At 41.3% G+C, this 13,138-nt stretch overlaps 1 protein-coding gene across 10 annotated transcripts in view; it reads right to left on the bottom strand.

The window, feature by feature from the left end:
- FBXW7 (F-box and WD repeat domain containing 7) overlaps window positions 1-13,138 on the bottom strand; it is a 168,014-nt gene that overhangs the window by 127,061 nt on the left and 27,815 nt on the right. For 6 of the 10 annotated variants that reach the window (XR_013950209.1, XM_080589416.1, XM_080589423.1 and 3 more), the window contains exon 1: window positions 2,729-3,030. The exons of 3 other annotated variants lie outside the window; for them this stretch is intronic. Coding sequence is in view for 6 of the 7 variants with exons in the window: in XM_080589416.1 (XP_080445542.1) it covers window positions 2,729-2,872 (144 nt within the window). In the remaining variant the exon portion in view is untranslated. Of the gene's footprint in view, window positions 1-2,728; window positions 3,031-13,138 lie in introns of those variants that run through there. One more of the 10 variants, XM_080589413.1, reaches the window with a different exon arrangement.

The raw sequence follows: 13,138 nt of genomic DNA, 5'->3' as shown, positions 1-13,138 counted from the left end.
TATGAAAATGGTATGGGTATACTAATGGTGGTGGTCTACCCAAACTACTCCATAGGCACACCGGAGGCACGTAACCACCTCGCAGGCAGAGGGCAACTGCCTGAATGAGCAGAGGCAGGCATGAGGGCTGGGGCACACTGGTGTCTCGCTGCCCATGCACTCCCAGAGCATCGGCAAGCCTCCAGGTGAGCCGAGGGAACGCAAACCAAATGAGTCCAATTAATCATTCGGCTCTGGCAGCACAACGGTACTCCGGCAGAACACATTATTGCTCTTTACTACCATTCCCAGGATATATTCCTGTCAACAGAAAGGACTTTTTCCTGCCCTGGCTACAGTTTCATGGAATTGTTGTATTTTGCAGCGCTGTTTTGTACACAAAACACTATTATTTTACAAAAAGAGACTGTTTTATCTGAAAAATGCAATTATTTCCAACTATTTTTCTCGGTGATTTACCGAGATTTCTTTCTTAAACTTCATGGCATAACTCATTCTCTCTATCAGTGCACTTAGTAGCAAAATACACCGTGGATCTCACCACCTTTCTAACAAATACTTTTATAAAATACATTATGGTGGCAAAATTCCTACGTAGTATAGGCTAACCTTCAGAAAGATGGATAAAAAAGTACAAGCTAGCTATTGACTTATTTTTTATCATCGAGTTAACTCGTTTAAATGGAAACGATTTCCAATGAGCCCCTCTCAAGCCAGTAGCTGCATTTCCCAATGCCTGCTAAGGCAGTTTAAAGTAAAGAGCTGAAACACGGGATGATCACTGAACACCCACCCACCCCCTCCCAGTCAAACCCGTGAACTCAGCAGTGACTGAGTACAGCCTGCACACTGAGCCCTGGGAGGTGCTACTCCCTACCACCACCCACCACCTCTGAACACTACTCTTCAGGTTCAGAAAACACATCTGGGCTCATTCTGCTACTTCAGTACAATGACCATTTCTTTCAGACTCAAAAAAAATCCACTGTGTGCTGGAGAAAGGGGAACTTTTGTTTCCCTTCACACATCTAAATTGGTGAGATAGAAACCCTACTTCTGCAAGGAGGCTCATGCTCATTTCACTATGTAAAAGCACAGCTGAGAAGAAGCTGAACATCAAACTCTGCATGAGCAGACATGGAAGTAGTAGCATATTCTCTTCATTTGGAAAAAGGCGTACCAAATTATATGAAAGAATCAACTTTTAGTTATCTCTTTTGAAGTATAAATGGAAAACAAAATTAAAACCTATTGATTTAAATCATATGTTTCTTGCTCACTGATTTTCATCATGATTAGGCTTGACAATTACAAATCAAACAACCTTGATTTACTTAGGGCCACCTAAATCACTGTATATAGGATCACTTTAGAAATTGTTACCTATCTGATCTTAGCTATCAGTTATTTAAATCACCCATTACACACACCATACTGACGTCCTGAGGCCAAAGTGACTGTCCTCTAAACTTCAGAGTACTGAACTTATCTTTCTTACTACTGAGTCCACACAAGACTCTTCTACTTCCTGATGGATTTTTTTCTAACAGTTTTCACTCCAAAGAGAGGCATAATAACAATTAAAAGCAATTTTAATAACTTAAGGATTTTGGTTTTTAGCTTTCATTCTTGTATGATATGCCATGTAGAAGTGAGCAAGCACTCAGATATGTGTTTATTCTTGCAAAATAATGGACAACACCTAAGAAAGTATTTTTTTTAAAGGGAATTTGGACTTAGAATTAGGCATGAACTATTACTAACCACTGTAAAGTATTCTGTGCTCAAACTGCTCTCCAATTAGCCTGAAGATGAATGCTGCACTGTGTTATCCTAAAAGCTATAAGTTCAACAAAACATGCTTCAGTTTTATCAGCCTAAAACAGCTTGGTCCAAAAGGTTGACCCAATTAAGTTCCCAGTTTGTCATTAGATCACAGCTCCTAATGACTTCTTCTACAGTAAAACCCATATTCTCATATGGAATATTTTTTGTTTAGTCTGGTTTCTAAATAGAGCCATATTTAAACCAAGGGACTGGAGGGGAAAAGAGAGAGGGAGTAAAGAGGAGGAGACAGAGCACACACTTTCAAAGCATAATATATAACAAAACATAACATTTAGTACCAATATATAAGAATTGTTGTGTACTGTCCCCTAAGCCTTAGGCTATGTTTGGCATGGACCAAATTCTCAGGAAATGTATAAAAGCAGATGTGTCAATGTGATTTAAATGGCTACCAGGAAAGTAGACAAGCTGACATGTATGAAGTTGGCTAAGAGTTTCCAGTTCTGTGTTGAAATGATCACACAGAAATCCCAAATCTGAACAGTCAGTATTAAAAATTTAAATGAACTTCTGATGTTGTTGAAGAATACAGCTAGAGAAGTTTTTATTCTTACAAATGAGCTGTTACATCTTTGAGCATCTAGCAGTTTCAGAGCAACTCGAGGCTGCAATCAAAACATCCATTAGAGTGCTCCACGTTTCAGAACAAGCAAGCAAGTGGTTGTCTGAGCAGCCAGTAAATCACCTGATCCTATTACAAAATCAATTACTGCAGCACATTTCTATTGCTACACAACCTGATAATGGCAAAATGATATTGGATAGCTGCTGCAAGGTCAAGAAAACTGCTAAGAACATCTGAAATTTGTCTTTTTATCATGTACGTCCAAATTATACAGCATCCTTTTAATGGCATATTTAAAATTTAAAATATAGTTACCTTCTTCGGCTGATTGAGACATCCAATGGATAGTCTCTGCAACTGCTCTGATGTATGGCTGCAAGACAGCAGATTGGAGCAGCACGTCGAACAGCCCAGCCTCTTCATTAAAGAAGAAATAATGCTGCAGCCACAGCCACACATTGACTTGCTCAGACGAGTTTATTCTTTACGAAATCAGGACCGGTGCTGTCCCATACACACTCAAATTTGGCCAGCTGCCTCATTCTGCAGCTTCCTGGCTGAAACTGATGCTGCTGAGCAGAAGAAAAGCCCGCGTCTCTCCACGAAAAACATCAGCCAGGCTCACCAGCAAGTAGCACCTCGCCTCGAAAAAACGCGTACGCTCTCCCCTGTGTGCAGAGTGCGCTGCTCCGAAGGGAAGGACAGCTGCCTAAGAAGAGAGGAGTGCTTTCAGGGAGGGCAGCCTCTCCCAGCTGCTTGCTGAGTGCTCCTCCTGTGGCTCTCGTCACCTCGGGTCTGCCTCAGCCTCCCCAGCAGCGCAGCCTCCGGCCTGGGCCCCGGCCAGGGGAGGCCACGCCAGCAGCGGGCGGCCCCACCCCGTCAGCCCCACACGCCTGCATCCCTACAGCATCCCGACAGCATCCTCCGCTCCTCGCAGCCCCAGCACCGGGCTGCTGCTCGCACCAGGAGCTGTAGACCTGTTACAGCTCCTCCGCCTGACAAGGACCTCCCAGTTACACGGGGGAGCAGCCAGACCTGGCTGGCTGCTGCTCCCAGACTGACTTCTCGCAAGGTCTGGGGAAAAGGGGAAAAAGGAAAAAAAAAAAAGCAAGTCTTCCTGAAAACTCTGAGCGCATGAGGAAAATGCTGCTCGGGTCTATCAGATCCTGAAATAAGAATGGCTGCCACAAAGCTATGCGAGTGAGAACAGCCCTATGAAAAGTCAACAGAAATTTGAGCCTAGGAAGAAACAAGCGTGAAAGGACTTAAAGTCATAAGGTACCAGAACCACCCCTCCAAACAAGTTAGAGGCAGCTACTATAAGCAGCTTTAGTAGTCTTTGAGGAGACTTTGCTCTGAGAAATAAAACAGAACAGAAAAGACAAAACTATGCCTGACTGCTTATGTGAATTAAACAGGTCTTCTAACCTTTAAAAAGAAGTATACTCTGGTGTAATTTAACACACAAAATTACGGTTGAAAATATTCTCTCATTTGCAAGAGATACTAATGCAATAACTATATACTTTCTGATTTTCATGCAAAAAATTAAGTAAAACTGTAAAAAGCTCGTTTGAATTGGTTTAAGATGCGTATGCAATACTATTGCTGAAAGTAGGAGGTCTCACGTTAACACACATGCTTAACCTGATTATGGGATAATCTGACTTGAAATAATTGTCACTTACATTTAGAGAGCTATCAGTGCTCGTCTCGTTCAACAGCATCCTTTTTATCAAAAGGTTAAGAAAAATACAAGTGACAGGAAAGCAGCTTAAACGAATGTATTCACAAGAAAACTTCCCGTTATCGCACTGCATTGAAAGCTGAATTTCTCTCCTGCTCTCTCCCCTCCCCTTTGCTCTCTCCCTCCTCCCCCCTCCCTTTCCTTGGTTTAGAGCTGAACTGAGCCTCTCCCTTCACCTTGCTCTGCCCTTTTGCTATTCATGTTTGTATTAAATCAATTTCCAGTCTATGTACAAGCATGCACAACAAATCGCACAATAAGAAAAACCTTTGGTAGATAAAGACTACAGATGCAAACAAGCACAATAATGCAGTAACCTTTTACTTGCCTGCTGGAGGTACTGTCTGCTGCATAGAATTTTAAATCCTCATCTGCGGATGCAATTGAGCTGGTATTGCCAAGGACTTTGCTCTTCCCGTGCTGATTCTACACAGCTATTCATTGAAAGAGCACATTATATAGAAAATTTAAAGTAATATCAGGTGAAATTACTTAAATGGCTTGAAAGGAACCAACTTCTAAAATAATCAGCTATAGCTCTGACCAGTCACATTTCAGAGAGATGTCAGACACATTAGTGAAGAAAGTCTTACTGCTGATGCATGCTTGCCAGCAATGTGCAGGATGTAGAAGCAGAGAGCTAATGAAAAAAATTAATACACAGATTTAAAGTGCAAGGACCGTGCTCTCATGCTCAAAATTTCACACGTCGTGCACACCACAAAAAAATCTCTGACCACAAGCAACTATTGTTTATAAAGATGAGGAAACGGTTGTTAAAAACAGTACCCACATCCCCCTACTTGAAATCCTGGTCTCTCAGTAGACTGCAGATAAGTTCTAATACAAATATTCTTACTGCACCTGTATTTCTGATAAATACAAATGCTGGCTTCTTCCTTCGGCAGCACACATAGTTAAGGATTGCACAGATGCATATCTTAACAGGCAGTCTAAAGGAAAACATCAATATTTTGGATAATGGTTTTGAGTCTAATAAGGTTACAAAGTACAAGGGTACTTCACCAGAATTTGTATTGTTCGTAGCAGAAACAAAACACCAGCAGTAAAGCCTGCTATTCATTATTTATGAATTATGCCCCTCCTTATGCCCGTTTCCTTAATGTACTATTGATTCCAGGATGCATGCAGTGACAGACAAGCCACAGTTTGATAGCATAAGTATCTGCCAAATAAATTAATATTTTCAGGAATATCAAAGTAACATCACTGCAGGATTTTTTTCCCCTATCTATGGACAACATAACTGAAGTCCCAGTGACAGTTAGGAGATGAAAAAACTTTCTCCCTCCACTAAAAGCATCCTATAATGTCATGTAAAAAAATGAAAACAGACTTACAGTGGTGTTACCACAATATTTTGTAAGATCTTTCTTCTACTTTTCTATTGTCTGTTATTAGCAAAACTTTCAATACATCTTTACTCCCTAGGATCCATTTAATCTGAAAATAAAATTTTGCCCTGAGTATTTTTGTTACTTCCCTGTTTATAACGAAAATATTAGGTGCATAATGTTCTTCTCCGTAATATTGATTGAGAGGAAGAAATTATGCAGCCAACATCCTGCAGTTACTTTTCAGAACACCAGCTATTTTTGTTATTATATTAGCTTTCACATCTCCCACAAACTTAGCAAAATCCAAACTTAAAAACATAATAGAATTGTTTACGGTTTTAAAGAAACATTTATCAAACTAACAAAGCTTTCTTGCAACATTCCCCCTCATAAGCCACAGGATGTTTCTACAAAAGATGTAACAGAGAAATGATTTCATGCTAAGCTAAGGCCATACTCTCCTGTACGCAAAATCTCAATGGGCAAACCGCCAGACACGCTCTTAGTTAAAGAGCCTCAATGAAATATCACTTGGATACCAAATGTGGAAAGACCATAGGCTATGAAAAGTGTATGCACTAATAAAAAAATTATGTGCAGAATATGTATTTCGCTTAATTGTTCACAGGGATATATATTATATATATATATATGGAAACAACATATAAGTTATGAAATATTGTAACCGAACAAATTATCAAGCATACACTACTCTAAACTGGCATAAAATTTAAGGGGGAAAAGCCTTCCTACAAAAAAGACTCTTGCCAAGTAATTGTGGCACATGATTAGCAGCACACCATTACGGCAAGAACACTCTACTATATACAATTCATTGTGAAGTTTAAATGTCCAAGCATACAGCTAAGATATGAACACGTAACATGCTTGATATACAGTACAATACTCAAATGGAAAAAAGGCCAACAGGTTTATTTGTTTAATATTTAGAAAATAGAAAGCGAAAGCAAGACAAGGTACATGTCTAAGGGTGTCAGAAGGATTGAAGACACCTTCTGCAACAGATGGACAAGTCGTAAGGAAACTCTTTGAAAGATGGTCAGAAACAGCAGAGGCCCCTGGCTTGTCACACAGTCTGGCCAGCACCCTCAATCTGTCTACTATTTCAGAAAGTAAGTCCAACATGCACAATAGCCACTTGCAATGTACCTTCCAGAATTGCCAAGGAAATCGCTTGTTCATATACTTCCTTGCAAATGAATGGATCTTCTCAAAGTTGATTTCTAAATCTGTCATTAAAAAAGTTTTGAACACATATGCAACTTAAGGTTTAGTCACAATGTACATCTGTTTGTGCAAGACAAAGTCAATACAAAATAAGAATTTATCCTTTTTTAAAAATACTTTTCAAGTAAAAATGATGGCAGTATGGAAGAAATTCTAAGTCTCTTTAAAATAAACAAGGAACTTGTAGCATCATGAACTGAATCTATGCTACGTAATTCTTCATGAACCAAAAAAATGCTTAAGTGGCATGTATAACAGGCTAAGTGCCCTTTCATATACCAGTACAATAGGTTAATAGGTAAAAACAAATAGCTCCTAATTGAAGGCTTACTACTAGTAACAAAAACATTAAGCCTGCATTGGGAGAAGCACAAAACCGCTTTAAGAACTACATCATCTCATGCACTCGAGAAATCTGAGAATATTCCTACTTAAAAATGTGAAAGTGTTCTTTGGATGTTTAGGTTCTCCGATCAAAGAGAAAACAAAGACTTTAAATAAAAAGCCATCACATCATACAAGCACACCGTCCCCGCAACAGGCAGGTTTCAAAGAAGTGCAGAAAGAACAAGGAGTTTGCATTTTCAGTAGTGTGACCCAAGGCAATGCAGCAAAAGTGGTTTTCCGCTTCATCAGCTCCTCTCAAGGCCCCTTCTATCTAGTCTGGGGAGAAGTGAGGAGCGTGAGGAGCAGGTGAATGGGTCATCAGACTCAGGCTCGTTTTTCCCCCCCTCTCACACAAGAGCAACTACAAAGGGTTGAAAGTGGGAGACACCATTTCTGTTCCAGAACTGTGCAATTGGTACATGCTTGTACAGCACAAACATCGCTTGTACCTAAGCCAGCCCTCCATCTCATACCTGACCCCCTTTTGTTGATGACAACTTTTCTAATTCGAGAAACAAAACAAAACCCTGCATCTCTCTCCAAAACCCAGACTGCAACACTTATCACAACCTTCCCCATAAGGAGAAAAAGAAAATGTACTCCTAGCATTCGCAATGCCCAAAAGTGCTGCCTTGGCCTCCCCTGGACACCAGCAGACACGCCATCTTTCCCTGCGCAGCACAGACACATTACTCAGGCCCTGGCTTCCCGGAGCTCACTGTCACTGTAACGGTGGCAGGCCTGGGGTCTGTTCTCCATCCACCCGAGGTAACCATCCATACCACCACCACTCCAATTCCTTATCAACGCCCGCTGCAGGAAACACGGTGGCATATGTAACTAACTGAACAGAGAAACATTTCCAAACCAAGCCATTCTGTATGTGATTGAAGGGACCTTAAAGATCCCCTAGTTCCAACCCCCCTGCCACAGGCAGGGACACCACAGTGTAGATACGTACGTGATTGTCGTTAGCCACCTAAATTAGAGGCTCCCTTTGCCTACATGTGTGTGCACACAGCCTTTTCATCAACTCCATACTGTGTTCGTATTTTCAGTATTCACCTTGCATACTGTCCATCTACCCAGACTCTCCCTGCTGGAGAGCAGAAAAATCAACAGGATCATTTTGTCAGAACCACTGCAACACTTACCAGACTTGAGATGTTTGTTCATTCTGCTTGAGACTCATATACCAATTGCATTTCTTTGCCTCAGCCTTGCTACACTATTCCTTCCAGCTGAAACATCATTCGATATTTATTGCATGTTGGTGTGCTAAGGAAGAAAAGTTGTTCCTGTATATGATTAAAGTAAGTATACCCAACAATTATTCCAATGTACTCGTATACAGCCTATAAAAAATTAAGGTGGGAAAAAAAATTAACATATCCTTCACAAAGGCAAGGCATTTTGCACTCTAAAAATGAATTGCTCCAATCCACAAGATTTGCATACTCTGGAAAGCTGTAGCAAACTTTCAAAAACGCTCTCTGCTCTTACCTAAAAAGAGGAATACGTAGGCTAGTCTCCCTGTTCTCCTGGCCATGCAATACCCCCAAAAAATCCTTCTTGCTCCACATGCTCAATTGGCTTTATTGCAGGCAAGCAAAGAAACCAGCAGCCAAAAAGTAAAAAAGGATGAATTACTTGTACTTTTCTCGATGAGGACTGAGCAACTCCCACAGCCAGAGGCCGTGTTCCCCTAGCTAACTTCTCTATACTTCACAGGGCTAAATTAAAATCATGTACCTTGAACAATTCCCAGCATCTGCTAAGACAGAAGAAAGTCTTTTCTACCATCTTCCACCTAAATGAGAGAAAACACACTGAGAATAGTCTAATGAGGGTAATCAGTGCCGGGCTTGTGAGAGTGTCTCCAGTGAGAGCAGGAGACGAGCCAGCGGCAGATCTCTGGATGTCTTTTCTAGCAGGCTTAAAGAGAAAAGATTTCATAATTTGGCTTGGGAGCTAAGTCACTTAGCTTAAGTAGTGCTGTTGATAGACAGTGTGGTTCCTGGCATTAGATAGCAAGCCTATATTTGAGTCATGAGCAGAGGCCGCAGCAGCCATCGCACCAAATTAGGCCTGGTGCTGCTACAGCCAGACATGGGGACATCTGCCCAGGAGCTGCTCCTCTCCCCCCGTCCTCCCAAATGCACTTACAGTTTTACTGAGTAGTCTCCACTTCCCCTTCTCTTCTCACCTCTCCCCTCCACCCTGAAAACCATCTGGACAGGACTTTTTTTTTTTTAGATACATAGCCCAGGAAAACAGCTGGAGATTATAAAACAATTGAATACAAGAAGTCAGTAATCCTTCAAGTAGATTATAAAATAAATTCACATTACTGTATATTACCTACTCGTTTTCAGTATGCTAACGAGTTACCTCATAAGTACTGAAAGCTTTTCAAGATACCCACAGTGGTCTGTCATTAACAGCAAGTGGTCTTTCTCCTCTGGAGCTCTGGGATGCAACACGGAATAAACTGCTGACTGCCAACAGCACAGAAACAGTTAACATTTCCCTCAAGCACTGAATATTTCTCTTTCAGAGCTCTTGTTTCAGGGTGTCTGCTGATTTAAGAAGGAAACGCTATCAATTTATGCTTGGTGCTTCTTTCTAAAGGTGACTTCATTATGAGTTGCTACTCTTTTCCAAAGAAAGACAATTGACAAAAAATCCTGAAGTGGTGAAACAGGAGCACTGATGCTTTATGGAAAGAGGGATGCTGCTACAAAGCCTTGCCCTGTACCAGCACAGCAGAAGCACGCAGCTCGTCACTTTGCTGCCAGTTTCAGAGCCACCCGTTTCCATTAATACTGAGGGAGGAGAGGACGAGGACAGCCCAGCTCTCCGAGCTGCCACGCCGTAGCCACCGAGAGGATGGTCATTTTTCTACAAGTACAGGATAATAGCCAGACAGTTCCTGCTGCACTTCAGACTTGGCAAGGCCGAAACACGACTCCTAAGTGGTGGTTTTTAACCCTTTTACGAGGGATTGCCACACGCAACCTCGCCGAAACTCCCTATCTAATCCCTGTCCCCTCACGCAGCACGCAGGGGAGGCCATGGCCTCTTCCTCCCCTGCTGCCAGGAGAAGCTCCGTCTCGTCTCGTCCACGTAGGTGCACAGCTGCCACTGCAGGGCAGAGTGATATGGTCAGCTCTTCAACACCAAAATCAGCACGTGCAAGTCACAAATCACACCATAAACGCCAGACCTGTCATCCTTTTTGGTCTGAAAAATGCTTAAGTCAGAGCGAATTCCTAAACTCTTTCTAAAGTTTGCTTAATCTCGTTAATTAATTTAATCTAGGCCTTCACAGAGCTGCAGACAGAAGCCAGTTTTAGGATACTCAGTTTCTCAGCAGTATTTTTTGAAAACACCAGAATTTGCCAGAAGCAAAGCAGGAGACCACCACACCAAAACACACACAAGAACTCACGCACAAGGAAAGCAGTCCTTCACTTCCTGATCTGAGCATTTCGAATAAGAAACCTTGCAGACCAATTTCAAAGTTGAAGAGAGAAGGACAAGAAGAGCCTTATAAAGATCAACATTCCCACTGTGTTTCATGTTAACTCGAGAGCCACAACAATGAAGCTATTCTAATCCTTTCTGCTCTCCAGGCTGCAGGAAACAAGTGGATCAGCCTTCATTATGTTTAAGACACAGAAAACACAGAGGACTGGCCACTTCAAATGAAAGCTTACAATGTTAGCATAACCATTATCAAATAACACAATTTTTGCCCTCTCAAGCCTCACCCTCCATCTAGAGGCTTATATTAAGACCAAGTATTTACTATCAATATTACCTTTTGAAATATTCTGAAGTCCTTATTTGCTGCCAAACGCGTTTTCATTACCCCGCTGGAGGTCACGGTCCAGATCTCCCTGCACAATCTGACCCACGTCTACAGTTAATACAGTCTGCATGAGTGAGTCATGTGGAAAAATGCTAGCTTAACACCAAAAGGTTATGAAAGTTTAAGAAGCTATTTTTAATTTACATAGAAGCTCATAACAACACACAATTATGTTCCGTGTCCCTGTTACCTTTCTGGTGAAAAGCTGGGTCTTCTTTTAGTGGCAGAAGCTGGCAACATTTAACACAAAAAAAAAACATTAACAAAGGTTGGCTTCATGGAATGAAAGAAGCGTCTTGCCTGTTCACTTTTTTCATATGAGATCATCGATCTGGTAATCCTAGAAGGAAAACTATGCCCTCCAGTCAAAAAAAAAAAGAGTAATCCACAACTATCAGTCAGAGAAAGTATTTTGCAAATTGCACTTCCTAGAGAGTACTTTACATTTCCTTAACCAGCAGAGCAACAAAGATTAAGTGAACATCAACTCTAAAAATAAAACAAAAATCCAAAGCTGAACCTAACTCAAAGCAAATAAATCACATTTTCATCAACCTCCTAACAAAAAAGACGTGGTAAAAAAATCCACACAAAGATGCAGTGCAAAATCCATTCACAAAAATATACAACATGTCAGTTCTTATACGGGGTTTAATAGCAAGAAACAACCTACAAAGCCACTCCGTATTTATATACATTTATATATACATCTTCATATGTCTTCTAGTACTTTCTTCCATGCCTCTTTGACCACATCAGGCATTTAAATCCATTCCTCTCACTTGTTCACATCTCCAAAAACCAGGGATTGATACAGGAAGAATTTAGCTTGTTAGCACTGCCTATAATCAAAAACAATAGCCTAACATTAGTGTCACTCTTAGAAGCAGTGCTGCTTATGCCAGGATGCATGTTTCAAACCCCACACCTCCCATACAGAGGGGAATAGAGGTGTAATTGTTCACGTAGTTGGACTGGGAAGAACAGGAAAACTGATTTGGCTGGAAAACAACCCAGGAAAAGAAAGAAGGCCACACACAATCACCAACCTTGCTCACGGTGCTATTTCAATATGACTTTGTCAACAAAATAAAGGTGGACAAGGAGATGGAGGGAAAAGGAGACCAGTGCAGATGAAGGGGGCTTGGGAAGGCTGGAGGTGGTGTTGTTTGGGCCAGCATGGTTAGCACAGGAATCCAAGCACAACCAAACCCACGGATACCACATGCCATAACGATGAAATTGTTTGCTGCTTCATTCCTCACTTCGCGTCTACAGAACTGGGCTAACGTTTCCTATGGCTTACATCACTCTGGTAAGGTAAAGGAGTTAAAGACTACACTATGTGCTTGCTACTCATCAGTAATGAGGGGATAGAAAAGGGAGGGTGCAATTCCTGAAGACAGAACATGAAAAAGGAGCTGACAGAAGAAAAAAAAATTCCCCCATCTTTTCTTGTAACCAAAGTAGAAGGGAAACAAACATTAAAGGTTTTGACACTAAGGAGCCAGCAAGCCAAAAAAAAAAAAAGTGTTCAGAATTGAGCAGAGAACTGCAGCAATAAGTATGCAGAGGGAGCTCGAGATGGATGCTTTCTAAGTTGCTGCCTGAAGACCTTCAGAGCACTTCACCTGTTGAATCACCTACAGTTGCCTTTGCATTTGATCTGCAAGCAGACCCAGATGCTACAGGGGAGAAGAGGTGACTTTGAACCCGTAACTTAATGGTAAAGGATAATGTGCTGTCAATGTAATATCCCAAACACACTTCCTTTACGTATTACCAAAACAGATTTTTACTACTGAATGATGGCTAGTTCTCATGTTTTAAGGCGCATATTTTCTCGGATGTTAAGAAGCTTTAATTGACATCAGGATGCACAAGAGCAGCTCAGTGTCGAGGTCACAAGCTCAGAGCTCAGTTCTGCATACGTGTCTTTCCGCGGCCCCTGAACAGTAAGCAGCTGGTGCAGATGAAGCAAGCTGCACAAAGTCATGTAAGTTAAAATGATTACATGGGAGCAGAAATATGTATACAAGGATGTTGTGAAATTCATGATACGTGCCTTTAAACAGCTTTTATAGTTAGGAGAAAGTATTCAGTTCCTCTTC

Source organism: Anser brachyrhynchus (assembly GCF_964034855.1).
Source record: "Anser brachyrhynchus genome assembly, chromosome: 4".
In the NCBI taxonomy this organism is placed as follows: Eukaryota; Metazoa; Chordata; class Aves; order Anseriformes; family Anatidae; genus Anser; species Anser brachyrhynchus.
This window is presented reverse-complemented; position numbering and strand designations above follow the sequence as displayed.